We start from the raw sequence: 17572 nt of genomic DNA on the forward strand, positions 1-17572 counted from the left end.
ATGGTTTTTTAGCGGAGTTTGGTCTGGGCGGCGGGGCGAGAGCCTCTCCTCTGGGACTCGGTGGAGACATTACCTCATCCACACGTCCACTCTTACGTTCACAGTCTTTCCATAATGGCCCAGGTAAGTGACCACTTCTCTCCAATGTACCTCTCTTAGTTATTCCTATTCCTGCCTAGCTGTGAGTGGGAATAAAAGCTGGCCGCTCTTTAAATGTCATTCGGCTTTAGTCTAGCTTTCAACATATACTGAACATCACAGATGCAGTTTGATTCAGGCTGGCTCCAGGGACTCTTGGGTAACTGCTTTAGCTGGTAGCAGTTTGTCGGTGGGTTGTGAATGCTGTCTTCAGGGTCCCAACAATGCAATTTGTATTAACCAAAATAAAATTTAAAGTCAGCATGAAACGGACTTTGTGACGACGTTTTCTTCCCTATTTTGACGTACAGTAGTGGCCAAAAATGATGTCCGGAGGGGATATTTGTTTTTAATGACCCTACAAGTTCGATTAAAACATCAAAATATGAGGAAAATATGTTATATTTTTTAAATGTTTTAAATATCAGGGAAGAATAAAACACTACACTTGGTTAAGGTATTTATCTAACAAAACAACAGCTACAGATTTTATTTTACTCTGCAAAAAAGGCATTGAAAAACAAAAAGCTCACAGGGACAAGCATATATTGACTACAACATAATTTGTTATTGATATTTCGTTGGTCCTCTCTTGTTTTTGCATGGTCATAATATCTTTGTATGACAGCCTGGTCAAAAATCATGTCCGCACAATTTGACGTTTCATTGCGTTATCACAAATAAAACTATTGACTCCAAGCACAGCTATGCGGTATGCTTACAAAATTGTTAACAAATTTTGTATAATATTTGAATAAAAGGTAAACGCCACTACGGCATGTGCACTATTGCTAGCTAATATTTAGCTTCTCTTTTTAGAGGATTCAAATAAAAAAAGGTCACAGTACTCATTTGTTTTTTAAATTTGCTTACCTTAACTTGTTGGGTCTACTTAAGTTTTAATGTCATGGTGCCCAATGTAGTTATTCAGGTCTACTTACATATACTCAATTCATAAGGTATATTTCATTGATTTCATAGCTTTAAAACAAACAGCTACGAGTACAACGTTTTTAGAGTGTGGAATATTTACAACCCAGTCCATCAAAGTGACAGATAATGTTATTTGTTGTGCATCTTCTGGTCTCCACATCTGTTTTTAAGTTCTTCTACTCTGGTAGATTTGTCATGAATTAAATACTAAGACCCAGAAACCCTGCATGCCCCCCTCCTAGAGTTGATCTCTCTACTACTGTTGGTGCTTTTCTGTCCCGCCTACAGAACATTTTGTTCTGCTGCTTTCTGGCTTCATGCCTCGATGATACATCTTGCGTATTAGTTTTTTGAAAAAGAATATCCAGATATAACCAAAGAGCCACTGTTATGATGTCTACAGCAATTATCTTCAGCCTCTTCTACAATGGGAGCTTTACAAGCGAATGCACAGATGGTTTTTATTTTCATTAATGTCAGAGAGACTTTGGCTCACTCGCTTCATCGATGTTAAACTTCAGACATGATCATTCACTGGGGCCGGTCCGTTGACGTAATGGACCCATCAGAGACCATGTTAGACAACACTTTGTGTATTGCTATGGAGATGGTACTGTGTGAAAAGTGTTATTGTACAGAGGCATTTCACTTTGGCATTGACAAATGATGGGACAAACCCATAGGTGTGTGAAATAGAGCGAGGGTGACTTCTCACTCGCACAAAAGGCTCTCAGCAGAGGAACCTGTTTTGGACATCTATCTTTGCCAATATTCACATGAGTATTACGATCATGGTTCGGTTACTGCTAATGAATTTGAGCATGATAAGATCAGTTGCAACAGTAGCTTTTGTTGTTTTCTGGAAAGCCTTCTATCTAGACATCCAGCTAAAATTGGTTGTTGTGCCTCAACGGATCTACAGTTCTTTCCAGCATACATTAAACAGTTTCTATATAAATGTATAGAATCATAAATGTATATGAACAACTCTTCAGATTTTGGCGCTTGCTAACCTAATACTAATACTTTGTCTTGTAACTCGCCCACATATTTGTGCTGCAGGACAAATGATACTGTATCTCATGCAGCTTTTAGACGAGTGACCTATATAATTTTGATAAATGGCAAATATTAAAACTCTATACCATTTAGTCTTAATGAATTAAAAATAAAACACAAAACACTAAAATCGATTTCTGTGTAAAAAAAAAATGTTTCAACTTAAAAAAGTAAGTGTTTGTGTTGCATTAATTTTAAGTTTAGTCAACTTGTGAAGTACTTAGTGACAACTTGGATATTTGAGTTGAATATACCTACAATTTTAAGGCAGCATGGACTCTTACTTTTTAAGTTGAAATTTGTAGTTTTTTACAGCACGATTACATTTAAGAATGGCATTAAATTCTGAGTGTTAAAATTAAAATTAATTAAAATTAATTTAAATTAACAAGGCAAGTTCTGGAAAGTTTTTCACAGAGCAAACACCACTCACTGCCTTTTTAAAAAATGAAAGATAAATATATAACATAGAAAATCTCACTCTGCACTACCATCTGACTAATATCTTTGTCATTTCCCAGGTTCTCCTCATCCTCATCCTCATCACGTTCCATCAGCCTCAGCCTACCCATCTGATCCCAGAATGCCTCATTCCAGTCTACCTCACGTTCAGCAGTATATACCCTCGTACATGAACAACCCCACCCACTTCCCCTTCCCGTACCCGCCTCACCCAGGCTCCCCCAAACCCAGCCATACTCCTCTGTCCCGTATGCACAGCAGTCCATCATACTCCCTCTCGTCCCCTGCGTCCGGCCCGGGCTCCCCCAGCCCACTCACCTCAGAAGTCTCAAGTCCTTTTCCCGACATCAACCTGATGTCTCCGGCTCACGCACAGGCCATGTGGCCACCACACAGTCAGCCTCTGTTTTCTCTGGCTAATGTGCTGTCTATGGCAATGAGCATGGCACATTCCTTCATGCCCACACAGAACCTGGTTCAGGCCATGCCGGGTTTCCAGCCTGGTTATCCCACGATGTATGCGCACCAGTATCCTCAATCTCCAGGGATGGCCGAGTATTACCAGAACATGGAATCTCAGTTTCGAGACAGTGTGATGTCGCCATCTTCCCAAACGTTTCCAACATCTACTTCACCCAATGGTGTTTCCATGTCCGCCCAGCAGACAGCGTCTCAAGAGGGAATGCTGTATGCACAGGAGTCCTCTAAGGAATATCCTCACGGATACAGACCCTCTTTCCCCAGGCACTTACTAGACCAGCGGAGCAGCCCCGGGTCTTCATCTGGATTGTCGTCTTCCCCACGAGCGAGCCCAGATAGCAGAGTAAGCCATTAACCTCTTCACCAGTTAGCCCATTAAAGAGGTCCAGTCGGTACAATTAATTTAAATAACACTGAAATTGTGATATGGCGATGAGCAATAGTCCAATTATCTAATAGCAAAAGTAGTGATTCAAATAATATATATATATACAGTATCTCACAAAAGTGTGTACACCCCTCACATTTCAGCAAACATTTTAGTATATCTTCTCAAGGGAAAATACTATAGAAATGAAATTTGGATATATTTTAGCCTAGTCAATGTGCTGCTTGTATAGCAGAATATATTTACTGTCCTCTGAAAATAACTCAACATACAGCCATTATTGTCAAAATAGCTGGCAAAAAAGTGAACATGTCAAAACTGTGCCCAAAGTGTCAATATTTTGTGTGAGCACCATTGTTATCTAGGACTGCCTTAATCCTCCTGGGCATGGAGTTCACCGGAGCTGCACAGGTTGTTGCTGGGATCCTCTTCCACTCCTCCATAATGACATCACGGAGCCGCTGGATGTTAGACACATGGTGCCTCTCCACCTTCAGCTTGAGAATCACCACAGGTGCTCAATAGGGTTCAGGTCAGGAGACATACTTGGCCACTCCATCACCTTCACCTTCAGCAAGGCAGTTGTCATCTTGGCGGTGTGTTTGGGGTCATTATCATGCCGTTTGGCCCAGTTCCTGAAGGGAGGGCATCATGTTCTGCTTCAGAATATCACAGTTCATGTTGGAATCCATGTTTCCATGCTTGACTGTAGGCAAGACACAATGTTCTTGGTACTCCTCACCAGGGCATCGCCACACATGCTGGACACCATCTGAGCCAAACAAGTTTATCTTAGTCTTATCAGGCCACAGGACATGGTTCCTGTAATTCATGCTCTTGGACAGGTTGCTTTCCAACAAAACTGTTTGCGGGCTGTCTTGTGAGCCAGCTTCAGAACAGTTTTCCTTCTGGGACAGCGGCCATGCAAACCGACTTTTTGCAGTGTGTGGCGTATGGTCTGAGCACTGACAAGCTGACCTTCCGCATCTGCAACCTCTAAAGCAATGCTGGCATGATCATGTGTCTGTGTTTTGAAGCCAGCTTCTGCACCTGACACACAGCACGAGGACTTCTTTGATTGACCCTTGTGAGCCCTGTTCAAAGTGGTACCCGTCTTGGAAAACCTCAGTATGACCCTGGCCACTTTACTGTAACTCAGTTTCAGGGTGTTACCAATCACCGTATAGCCTAGGTCAACTTTGTGGAGAGCAACAATTCTAATTCTCAAATCCTTAGAGAGTTCTTTGCCATGAGGTGCCATGTTGAACATCCAGTGGTCAGAATGAGAGCATTGTACTCAAAGCACCAATTGTATCTGCTCTAATACAAGATACACAAATTTGTATGGTTCTGTCAAGCAGACAAAAACATGAAAATGATGAATAGGACATTGGCTTTGTATGGTTTAACGACGTACAGCTATTATCACTTAGGGTGTACTCACTTTTGTTGCCAGCTATTTTGACAATAATGGCTGTATGTTGAGTTATTTTCAGAGGACAGTAAATATAAACTGCTATACGAGCAGCACATTGACTAGTCTAAAATATATCCAAGTTTCATTTCTATGGTATTGTCCGTTGAGAATATATACTAAAATGTTTGCTGAAATGTGAGGGGGGACTAATGATGGGTCCAGGTCTGAATCATGATCATGGTGACCTCTGCTCTTAAAGGGATAGTTCACCCACAAATGAAAATTCTGTCAGTATTTACTCACCCTCATGTTGTTCCAACCCCGTAAGACCTTCGTACATCTTCGGAGCACGAATTAAGATATTTTTGATTAAATCTGAGAGCTGGATCACTCCTCCATAGGCTTCTTAAGGGATTGACACGTGTTCCCCGAAAAGTTATTAAAGACATCGTTAAAATAGTCCAAGTTACTACAGTGGCTCAATCTTAAAGGAGAACTCCGGGCAATTTTTAAATTAGTCTTGATCGTTAGACCTTTGTGAGTACTGACTATAGAAAAAAAAACGAACCGGATTGGTGCTTGCTACTCGGAGCTGCGACCGCGAATGCCCAGAGCTCCCACCCAGCTAAAACGGCAGCTATGGGGGCATGGACATAAAGAGCGTTTTTGAGCCTCTTAACAGACACAAAATGCAATTAAAATGTCTGTCCAACATGAACAGGGACCCTACATGTAAACAAGATACGTTTAGCAACTTAGCCATTGTTTCAACTCACCTAGATAGTCTTTTAGACGGCAAGCTGTAGTCTCGTGCTGTAGCCGGAAAAGGTAAACAATGTCCAGGTGGGAGGAGCGTTGATCATGTACGACGAGTTAAGATCAGAGTTGCTTACAATTGAAGAAGAAATGGTCCGTGTTTGTGCCTTTCCGAATTGTGGCAACAGAATACAAAAATATAAGAGCTTAAATTTTCATTGTCTTCCTTTTCATGACCTCGAGATTCTGCAGTTGTGGCTAGTTGTACTTCAACTTGATGTGCAAACTCCCGTAGAAGTACTACGCGCTAAAGATTACCGCATTTGCAGCGAATACAATTACAATACAATTACAATTCAAGTCGAAGAAGCTAGTGAAATAATTAAAGCTTTGTAAATAAGACTACAAAAACATTCATGCACATCTCTCCTCATGCCGTGTGTGCCCAAATGGAAGGATAAATAAAGTTTACATTACCTCCACAGTGGTTGCACCCGTCTTCGTACATGGAATGGCATTTTTCTTCAAACGGCCCCGCTGTGTTGAGTGTGTGTAGTCATCCTTGTCAAAGTGTTCGCTGCAAATGCGGTAATCTTTAGCGCGAGACTACAGCTTGCCGTCTAAAAGACTATTTAGGTGAGTTGAAACAATGGCTAAGTTGCTAAACGTATCTTGTTCACATGTAGGGTCCCTGTTCATGTTGGACAGACATTTTAATTGCATGTTGTGTCTGTTAAGAGGCTCAAAAACGCTCTTTATGTCCATGCCCCCATAGCTGCCGTTTTAGCTGGGTGGGAGCTCTGGGCATTCGCGGTCGCAGCTCCGAGTAGCAAGCACCAATCCGGTTCGTTTTTTTTTCTCTAGTCAGTACTCACAAAGGTCTGATCAAGATTAACTTAAAAATTGCCCGGAGTTCTCCTTTAAGTTTATCAAGTGACGAGAATACTTTTTGTGTGCAAAAAAAACAAAAATAACGACTTTATTTCAACTATTCATTTCCTTCTCTGTGGGCCTCGAGTCAGTTCACTAGTGTAACAGCGTAAGCTTTTGTGTTGTACGTCACACGCATCACACACATGACCAGCGTCGGCCAATAGTGAGCCTACGTGGGAAGGAAGGAAATGAATAGTTGAAATAAAGTCGTTATTTTTGTTTGTTTTTGCGCACAAAAAGTATTCTCGTCGCTTGATAAACTTAAGATTGAGCCACTAGTCACTTGGACTATTTTAACAGTTATTAAAGTCTTTAATAACTTTTCGGGGCTGGCAAGTATCAATCCCTTAAGAAGCCTATGGAGGAGTGATCCAGCTCTCAGATTTAATCAAAAATATCTTAATTCGTGTTCTGAAGATGAACGAAGGTCTTACGGGGTTGAAACAATATGAGGGAGAGTAAATACTGACAGAATTTTCATTTTTGGGTGAACTATCCCTTTAACATTGAGTAACAGTTTCACTTTTCTGTGTTATGACAGTATTTGTTTCCATAGTGTTGGCAGTTGTTCTGAGCACGTTTTATTTCACTGAATGTCAATAGCTAACATTGCTAATCTACCTTTAAATGTGTTCATCCTCGGTTATGAAACCCAGATGTGGAAGTATTCCTGAATGAAACAGTATTTCTCTCCAAGGTGTCGTCATCCAGTCCCAGATCATTGTCTCCTCTGGTCTCAGTAGAGAGTACCAGAACTTCACAGTGCCAAGAAATCTCTTTACCGCCTGGTAAGATACACCTAAACATAAACACATGTAACACATTACCTGGTACACATAGGGCTTCCTTCTTACAGAATGTGGTTTTATAATGTTGCAGTACTAAATACATGGTTATATGGTCTTGCACTAACAAACGGTTTGTGGACACCTATTAAATATGCCTGCGGAGTTCTTGCGCAACCACAGTGTTTTTTTTTTTGTTCCTTGTTCCACAGCTTTTATGTGTTCCTAAAACCGGAGCTATTTTGGCTGTGTTCGGAATGGAATCTAAACATAATACTTACTGAATATTACAGTTTACAGTAAATAATCTCATGATTTAAAAAAAGGAAAATGTGAAACAACGCTAGACATTTAGAATAGTATTATGCTGCAGTGTGTCACATGAAGTAAATATTATTGTGCAATTTAATCCAAATTTATATAGAATATTTTCACTCTTGGCAGTCAATGACAAACTAATGAGTCAAAAATTGCTTAACATTGAAATGTTTTTGGCTGATATTCTGGTTCATTAGTTTTTACTGTAAGTTATACTGTTCATAGTATGCAAATTTAGATACATAGAGTTTGATGACCTACTACATTTGACAAATGTAACAGTATATAGCCAAACCACACTGCAGAATACTGTATCCTGCAATGCTCTTGACTGGGTCTTTCATTTCCTGTGACAAAATATTACAGCTGTTATCTCTTTCTTTGACTCATTATTGGACATTTTTACACAAAATTGAAACTAACCTTTATGGGTCACACTTGTTTGTGAAAAACAAAAAAACAGACCAAAACTGTTGTTGTTTTTTCAATGAAATAATGTACTATATTGTGTTTTAATAATATTTATTCTTTAATATTTTGTAACATTAATATATTATCATATTTTGTAATATTTCATGACACCAGACAATATTCAACTCTAAATTATGCTGATAAATTAGTAATCCAAAAATTTTGTAAAAGACAAAATCTTATTTTTTTCAATCAATACAGTCAAAATTAAAATGATGAAATCTTAATTCTTCTTAAATCTATATCACGACACCATCAAAGACTACTTTATCATGGCTAATTTGTAGATGCCTCTGTATTTTTGTATTTCCCATTTATTTGGTAACTGACCATTTTTGTGTGTGTGTTCATATAGAAAGTGCCACAAAAGTCAACAGATTTTCATACCATTCCGATGAAGTAAAATTTTTTAAAAATTCAAAATTTCATCAGACCATCAGAGGATTAAAAACAGAAAAAAGCACATTATTTTCATGATGATAACTGGACGTCACTCGAATGTATTGTGATTATGAGGTCAAGTGACATAATTCTGCTAACATTATCATGCATTATCATACACCTTTTCTATTACAGAGCCGAAGTCTACTGTGACTGTGGGCCGTTTTCAAGTGTCCCCCAGTAAAGAGATTCCTGCTCCCGCCACACACACAGAAAGTCAAACTCCACCCAGTGATCCTCCACCTGTCGTCCCTCGGGATAATCTCATCAGGACGCTGGATCAGCCTACGTGCTCTTTTTCAGCTCAAAATCCAGCAAAAAACCTGTCGGTTCTTCCTTCCTGTGAGGCTCGGCGTGATGCGAGTCATGCTGGCCAGCCTGAGACGGGGAGAAAGGTCGATGAGCAAGAGGAGGATAACGATGATGACGATCGTGATGAGAGCCCTCTGGATAAGAAGCACAGGAGGAAGAAGGGACACAGGGTGGACTGTGGTCCGGGTCTGATGGGAACGTCGGTGGACAGTGGTTTTTCTGTGGCTCTGGACACAGAGGGGAGAGTGTGGGATGGAAACACCACCAGTCCTCCGTATGCCACTCCTTTTCACAACCTGTGGATGAGCTACACACGAAGCTCCTCCTACCTGAGCAGCGACGAATCAGAGAGCGAGGATGAAGAGATGTGGGGGGAGCTACAGGAGCTGAGGGAGAAGTAAGGCACTGTTTTATTGTATTTCTCTTAGGGCTGTGAGATTCAACGAATTTTTGTTTCGATTTTGGCTTCCAAGGATTATTAAAACACCATAATCAGGATTATTGTGCCACATTCAGTTTCTTTCCTTTTAAAGCAGTGTGCTTTCGCCCCTCCATAAAAGCCCAAACGTAACGTCCAAAACAGTCAAATCATATACTGTTACTGCCGTAATATGCAGTTGGGTCGTGCTTGATATTAAAAAGAGTTCTGTGCATATAGTCTAGTATAACTGCTGATGTCTGTTCTGTTCATATTAATCAAACAACATAAGAAAAAGAATACACTCACTGCTCTTGACTGAATAACTTTAGTAGTAATACTTTAGAATAACTATTTAATTCATATAGTAGAGAGACTATGCAGTTTTATTTTTTACATTTAATTTAATACATTTGTTTAAAGTAGACAAAATTCTATACTTTTAGAAAGCATTGTTTATTTAATTTGTATCTTTATTCTTTTGTAGTTGTCCTATTTTTTGTCATTTCTTTTCTTTTTTTAAAATTGTATTACTGAATGTTGTATTACTTTGTTCTATAATTGTTTGAGGACATTTTTACATACATTAGTTTCTGCTTGTAATATTTACTGATCTAAATTTTTTATATCAAAGCCACCTTATTTCCAGCAAAGTATACTTGATATATATATATATATAAAGGTATTCATAATGTACATTATAATGCATTATATCTTTTCATAAATAATTGTAACCAAAGTTTAAATGCATTATAATATTTTCAGATTTCTTGTTACATCTGAAATTGGTCGTTTGTTGTGTTTTAACACGTCATACTTTCTAAATGTGTAACACACGTATTATGTGTTATAATGTGGTAACAATTATTCATGAGATCATACAATGCACTATAAGGAGCAATACAAGGCATAAGTAATGCATTAAAAAATACTTTTATAATGCATTATATATAAAGGCTTTAAGTAAAGTGTTACCGTATACTTAGCTGGAAATAATTCATTATCATGACAAAAATGACTATAGGTTTATAAAAGAGTTTGCTCATAACATCAAGTAAAATAATCACGATTACAGTTCTGACCAAAATAATGGTGATTATGATGTTGCCTGAATCCTGCAGATCGCCCTGATTCGTGTCTCTGTCTCCCGCTCAGGCATGTGTGTGAGGTTCAGTCTCTACAGGCGCTGCAGAAGAGAGAGATCGAGGAACTGTACTGTAAGATGGGGAAGATTCCTCCTCCCTGTATAGTGTCTCCAGCAGTCATGCTCTCCAGCCGTCAGCGGCGCATGTCTAAAGGAGGAAACTTCCCATCGTCCCGCAGAAACAGCCTCCAGAGACTCGACATTCTGCCTTTAGCAGGTTCAGTGTTTCAGCCTTTTATAGATACAGATTTTACCCATAATCATTATAGTAAAACTCTTACGAAAACTAGTAGGCTGCCTTGCTGTTTATCGCATACACATAGAGCGGCCTTCTAAGAGAGCACTCACTGAGATAGCAGCTTATAAGTGAGGGATTTGGAACGCTCTACACAGGCAGCAACAGTTCAGTGTTTACAATACTTTAATAAGCATAAAATGACAGCATCACACAGATATTATGGGTGAAATACAAAACTTTTTAATTAGCACTTTACAATAATGTCCCATTCGTTCCATACATTAATTAGCAATGAGCATTACATTTGTAATAATTGTTCGTCTTTGTTAATGTTAGTGTATAACAATGTAAATAAACTTTTCATCGTTAGATTATTTCAGTTCAGGTCATTTAAATAATATAAAAAATGTTTGATTTAAATAATGAATTAGGCAATGTTGAAATTAAAATGAACTAATATTAGTGAATGCTTCAGAGGTATTTTTCATTGTTAGTTTATCTTAACACATGTTAACAAATGTAACTTTATTGTAAAGTGTTACCTGGATGGTTTTTAATCAATATTTTTTGGTATTGAATGTATTGTTTATAATCATCATATTTCATATCTCGCTATGATTAATAAGTGCTTTAGTTCATGTTAACTAATAACTATTGTAAAGTGTTATCTAGTCTATTTAGTCATCTATGTGTTTTGTTGTTGAATAAATTATGGGATTTTCCTTCCCTGCAAAGACAGGATCCTGCCTTAGTATTCAGCCAAAAGACAGTATCTTAGTACCTTTAGGAGCATCTTTTGTGTTTATGCTGTCTTCATAGACAGCACACTATCTTTTAGTACAGTCATATTAGTGGTTTTAGGTGGGGCTGAATAAGCAATTGTTTAATTAAATGAAACCTGTAAATGAGCGAATGTTTAACATCTTGCCGTGCTGTGATTGGCCCACAGGGATCATGAGGAAGAACTCCCTGAGCGGCAACAGTAGCAGCAGTTCCCAGGAAGATTCCCGGCCAACTAAAGGAGTGACTTTCGCTGCTGATTTCACTAGAATGGTACGATGATTGCATTCAGCACAGGGCTTAATGAGTGTAAGGCAAGTTTATTTATATAGCACATTTCATACACTATGTTAATTCAACGTGCTTTACACAGAAAGGAATGAAAATAATCACAAAATAAAAGCAAGGAACATTAAAACAGTTATAAAAGGAATTAAAAGAGTAAAATGATGATGCATAGATAAACTTCTCATCTGGCAACACACCAGTGTATCATATTTTTCATAACTGCCAGTTTTACTGTGAGATTTTCCCACTGTGTCGTGTTCTTTCGGCACGCCTAAGAAATCTATCGGACGTCTCCGATGGACCCGATTTTTCAGATCTAATGGATTGGTAATTTAATGGATAAACATTCCTGCATTTCTGGTTCACACAGTGTTGACTCTATTTAGACAAATTTAAAAGAAAACTGTAATTTCAATTTAAAATGAAATAAAATACAACATATTTTTTTTAAAAATTGAATACCATTTAAAATTTTCTTACTCGTACACGCTTTTTTCGGACAGTAATATTGCAACATTAATTTTTCTTCACAAATACCGCTGTCACCTGTGAACATTTTAATAGTATTGAGTATAAAATCTAGATTTTTCCTAAAGAGGAGATATCATTTCAACCTGATCTCATTTTTTACCAAGTAGATTCAGGATTGTTAGAATTGATTAAGACATGTTTGTCTTTCACTAAATGATTATAATTTATATGCACCAAAAATAACAATGCAATATTTACCTACATACATATTTACTAAAACATGACAAATGCTACAAGGCGTAAATTAGAAACAGACTGTTTTAGCATTTCTGTATTGATGTAGAAACGTATCTGTCTTAACGCCTAATTTCTTATTAGTTAACAATTTCAACAACAAAACCATATATTGTGGATATTCAATATATCGCCCAGGATTAATTAGTAATCTTACGATACTTAAGGCAAGACAGTACAGGCAAAAACAGTGTTTTTTTTTTGATTTTGGGCTTCTTGGCTTTTCATAAAGTGTTTTTTCAGGTGATATTTATTAGTTATTTTTTTTACCCTATTCACCTGGAGTGTCTCGCCTTAAAGCTGAACCCAAGGAACATTGATAGTATATTCTTTTCATGCATTCACATCTGAATAACGTTTCTCTTTTCTGTTTTTCCCATCAGTAAGAATCCTGGGACTATATCCGACTACCTCATCCATCTGTGACTGACGTGAGGGATGTTTCTAGTGCAAACGCACTAACCAGTCCGCTCATTTCTGTGAAGAGCCAATGGTTTGGCGGGACTCAGCACTGACGATGATTCCTAACTCTCTCTTTTGCACTTTTGTAAAAACCTGCTGAACGGGCAAACATCTGAATCAACAGATGCCCTGCTGTTTCTGTTCTGCTGCTTGTGTTCGCGCTGGACAAACACCAGATCATCACGCAAGAGTCACAGCAGTCTCCATGAACTCAGAGATATCTCTGCTAGCACCTGAGGGGTCTGCTTTATGATAATAGTTCAAATGTGAATAACAATAAATACAAACAGATTGAGGATGGGTGGGCTAAATATATATTTTTGCATTGGTTGTTCCAGCTTTGAGATTCTCATCTACTGGGATGCAGAACGTCTTTACCTTGAAGTTTATGTACATTTACTTATATATTTTTATTTTTACCAGTCTGAGTATGACTGATTTAATAATTGCACCAAAAATCAAAGCAAGTGTCAGCCATAAAGTGTAAATGATATGCACACTGCACTTTGGCTTAAGTTGCAGTCCCATCTAGGACTGTACAATAGAGTCATTAATAAATGATTGATTTTTGATGTTTACAAAGAGCAGTCAATAAAAGTGCATTCATTATCTTCATTGTAATATTAATACATATGTTCAGATTTTTCACATTGAGCCCAAAGTTTCAATATTTATGCTTTCTGTAGTCTTAGTGTTTAAACATTATGTACAATATTTGGTGAAATCTTTTTTTTTTTGTCTAATTAACTTATGAGACACATCTACTTGCATGATGTAGAGGAATTCTGAATATAAACATTCAGAAATAGATAATTTTATGATTTATAAAAACTTAGCTTCATACTTTAGGGTGGATATCTGACATTATGTATCTATAGCACTTTTTCAGTTTCAAACATGCCAACAAGATCTTTAATATGAACACCCAAGAACATCCATGGCTCATTAAAACTGTGAAAAATCATATGAATGCCTTTATATGTGCATCAAAATCAGTAGATCAGTTACAGACACAAACACAGACAATGTGTTTTAGATTGAGATAAATGTGACTTCATGCTCTGTTATATCGATCGCTTCAATGTGCAAAGCAACACTGCCATGCCGTGCCTTCTCTGTCTTATGATGATTATGTATTATATTCTAAATCATATTTAAACATTTAGTCAATAAATAGCTATAAAAAAGATGAATGTTGGTCGAGTATTCATTTTAAACACTGCAATATTATTTAGGACACATTGTGTTTATTAAAAAAAAAAAAGCAAACATTTATTTCAAAAGGCTATTATTTCAATGAATCTTACTGTGATTATGAATGTATTTACACTCAAAGCAAGATGTCCAGTAGAATTACTGTTGTATTCATAGTATAAGGAATATTATGACATTCAGTTTCCACGAACACGAATAGAAATGATGTGAAACTGTCTTGACAAACGAAGGATTCCTCCTCGACGAGTCTCGTGTCCGACCGACAGGATACAGTGATTTGATTGGATGTGGCGCCCTCTGCTGGCGCGCGCGCTCGCTACTCGTGTCAGTGAGACAGTTCTTGAAAATTCAGTTCGCTCCAGTCTTTGGAGCTCGTGCTTTTGCTTCTTCATCTATTTCATCCATGATTTTTTCTTGGGATACTGAGTAGAAGGTGTAGCCATCTGATGACGGCTGGTGAAGGGAAATATTACACAGAGATCTGGAGAGTTCATACTGGAATGAGTAACAATTTGTTATATAGTGCTGTCAAATCGATTAATTGTGATTAATCACATCCAACGTAAAAGTGTTTGTTTACATAATATGTGTGTGTGTGTGTGTGTGTGTGTGTGTGTGTGTATATTTATATATATTATGTGTGTGTATCGTGTGTAGTAGGCTATACAGTTTCGGTCAAAAGTTTTGAAACATTACAATTTTGTGTGTTTTTGAAAGAAGTCTCTTCTGCTCATCAAGCCTGCATTACTTGATCAAAAACACAGACAAACTGTAATACTGTGATATATTATTACAATTTAAATGAATGGTTTTCTATTTTAATATACTTTATAATTTTCAGCATAATTTCTCCAGTCTTCATTGTCACATGACCTTCAGAAATCATTCTAATATGATGATTTGATATTCAGTTATTATCAATGTTGGAAACCGTTGTTCTGCTTAATATTTTTTGGAACCTGTAATCAGGGGCTGATCACAGGTTTTGGGCCCTATAAATTTTGGGCTCTATAAAAAAAAAGAATATGATGTTGGGCCCCCTACCACACCCATTCCATTAACAACATCGATCTCTGGGGCCCCCAAAAGTGCGTGGGCCCTTAGAATCGTTCTAACTTTCACCCCCTTAGCGGCACCTCTGCCTGTGATCTTGTTTTTTAGGATTCCTTGATGAATAAAAAGTAAAAAAAATTTTTTTTATATATATATATATATATTCTAAATATAAATCTTTTCTCACAATATAAATATTTACTATCACTTTTTATTAATTTAAAACATCAGTGCTGAATAAAAGGATTAATTTATTTTTTATTTTAATAGAGAAAAAATGACTGACCCTAAACTTTTGAATGGTATAGTGTATATTGTTACAAAAGATTTATATTTTCTATTTTGCTGTTCTTTTCTTCTTTTTTAATTTTTATTCATCAAAGAATCCCAAAACAAGTTTGACATGTTGTAAAAAAAAAATATTAAGCAACATTAACTGTTTCCAACATTGATAATAAATCATCATATTAGAGTGATTTCTGAAGGATCATGTGACACTGGAGACTGGAGTAATGATGCTGAAAATTCTGCTTTACATCACAAGAATAAATTACATTCGAAAGAATATTAATATAGAAAACCATTATTTTAAATTGTAATGATATTTCACAGTATTACTGTTTTTTTCTGTATTTTTGATTAAAAAATGCAGCCTAGATGAGCAAAAGAGACTTACATGTACACACACACACACAGATATATATATATTTGTGTGTGTGAAAGAAATGAATGAAAGAGACTTACATGTTCATACATACACACTCGCAGATATATGTATGTGCCTATATATCTCTCTCTGTGTGCGTGTGTGTGTGTGTGTGTGTATGTGTGTTTATGTATATGTATATGTAAGTCTCTTTCGCTCATTTCTCTCTCTCTCTCTCTCTCTCTCTCTCTCTCTCACACACACACACACAAATATATGTATGTACATATATATCTGTGTGTGTGTGTGTGTGTGTGTGTGTGTGTGTGTGTGTGTGTGTGTGTGTGTGTGTGTGTGTGTGTGTGTGTAAGTCTCTTTCGCTCATCTAGGCTGCATTTATTTAAAATTAATATTTTAGTTTTATACATTATATGGGCCCTTCAGACAATAGATCTACAAATCAGCCACGATCCAGAAAAAAAGCATTTCGATTTTATTAAATCGTATGATTGAATCAGATTAACAGAATGCTTTCACCTTCCTTTGCTCTAGGTTTAACTTAAATACTGCATTAACCGAAAAATAGTTTAAAATAACTTTTCTATTATTTTAATTATTTTAAAAGGAAATACGTGTTGCATGATTTAGAGGTAGCCTTAATATTGTTTAGTACCATGAAATTGACACAAAATACAAACTATTAAAGTGAAAGTATAATAGAAAACAAGTACACTAATCAAAAAATGTATGATCCATAAGTTATGACAATAGGCTATATGTTTTTACATATAGTAAAAAACATGCGTTCGGTCTGTTTTGTCTGGCTGAAAGAGCACAAGAGTATCTCGCAAGTGAATAACAGCACCAGAAGGTTAATAACATATTCAAGTGTCTGACTGATGATCATGTAACCAATTTAGTGAAGCATTGCTCATCATGACATCAGCACTTATGTCACATTGGTTGATCATGTAATAATGCACAGTAATCTAAGACCTAATATTACTATCATTCATAATAGGCTACCAATATAACCAGCGATCTCATCTGATAGATGTAACGCAGTGTATCACCCTGTGACTGACTGACATAACCTTGTGTAACAGAGTTGTAAAGGATACAGATGCCGAGCACTACCGCGCCGATGGCGAGTCCTGTCGCAACGTTTCGACCCCGGAGCTGGCCTGTTTTCTTCTTCCACTGCGCCAGCTCCACTTGTCGGATGAACTGCAACTGTTCCCTCGTCAGCTCTTCCTTTGCAGGGTTTATTCTCTTTGCAAACGGGGCTTCAGGTTTGAGGTCCCCTTGACTACTCTTGTCTGCCATGTTTGAAGCGCCGTGTTGTGACGTAACGCGAGGTTACTTTAAACGTCAATGTTGCGCCTCTTTTGCGCAGCTCGCCTTGCCATTTCCCCCCGCACACGGAAATGGTCTAGATTTCTAAAAGATGCGTGGTTGCACTCTACTGTTTATGGTCTCCACTATTGTAGCCCAATTTTTTTTCTTAAAGAAAGAAAAATAATTCCTCCCGCACACAAGTTCAGTAGCCTATCCTGTTATAATGATTCATATGTTAGCTTTAACACGTTCCGACAACAAATCAACATGTTTTGTTCTCTGTTTGTAATCTTAAAAATACAAAAAAATAAGCTAAACCTTTTCAAATAACA

At 37.3% G+C, this 17572-nt stretch overlaps 2 protein-coding genes across 3 annotated transcripts in view; one reads left to right on the forward strand and one right to left on the reverse strand.

The window, feature by feature from the left end:
• Positions 1 to 13570, forward strand: part of wnk4a (WNK lysine deficient protein kinase 4a) — a 74819-nt gene extending 61249 nt beyond the window's left edge. Inside the window, exons 15-22 of one of the 2 annotated variants that reach the window (XR_013201267.1) lie at positions 13 to 123; positions 2652 to 3415; positions 7264 to 7354; positions 8717 to 9199; positions 9271 to 9290; positions 10467 to 10672; positions 11643 to 11746; positions 12910 to 13570. Coding sequence is in view for 1 of the 2 variants with exons in the window: in XM_077224640.1 (XP_077080755.1) it covers positions 13 to 123; positions 2652 to 3415; positions 7264 to 7354; positions 8717 to 9290; positions 10467 to 10672; positions 11643 to 11746; positions 12910 to 12912 (1853 nt within the window). In the remaining variant the exon portion in view is untranslated. Of the gene's footprint in view, positions 1 to 12; positions 124 to 2651; positions 3416 to 7263; positions 7355 to 8716; positions 9291 to 10466; positions 10673 to 11642; positions 11747 to 12909 lie in introns of both variants that reach the window. The other variant, XM_077224640.1, reaches the window with a different exon arrangement.
• A 312-nt stretch (positions 13571 to 13882) lies between these two features.
• Positions 13883 to 17311, reverse strand: coa3a (cytochrome C oxidase assembly factor 3a). The gene is made up of 2 exons (XM_077224677.1): positions 17024 to 17311; positions 13883 to 14646 (listed from the first exon to the last, which is right to left on the reverse strand). The coding sequence occupies exons 1-2, from the start codon at positions 17226 to 17228 to the stop codon at positions 14552 to 14554; spliced, it is 300 nt and encodes a 99-aa protein (XP_077080792.1). The 5' UTR covers positions 17229 to 17311; the 3' UTR covers positions 13883 to 14551.
• Between the last annotated feature and the right edge of the window lie 261 nt (positions 17312 to 17572).

Source organism: Siphateles boraxobius, unplaced genomic scaffold, assembly GCF_051911475.1.
Source record: "Siphateles boraxobius isolate OS27281-9 unplaced genomic scaffold, OSU_SipBor_1 90, whole genome shotgun sequence".
In the NCBI taxonomy this organism is placed as follows: domain Eukaryota; kingdom Metazoa; phylum Chordata; class Actinopteri; order Cypriniformes; family Leuciscidae; genus Siphateles; species Siphateles boraxobius.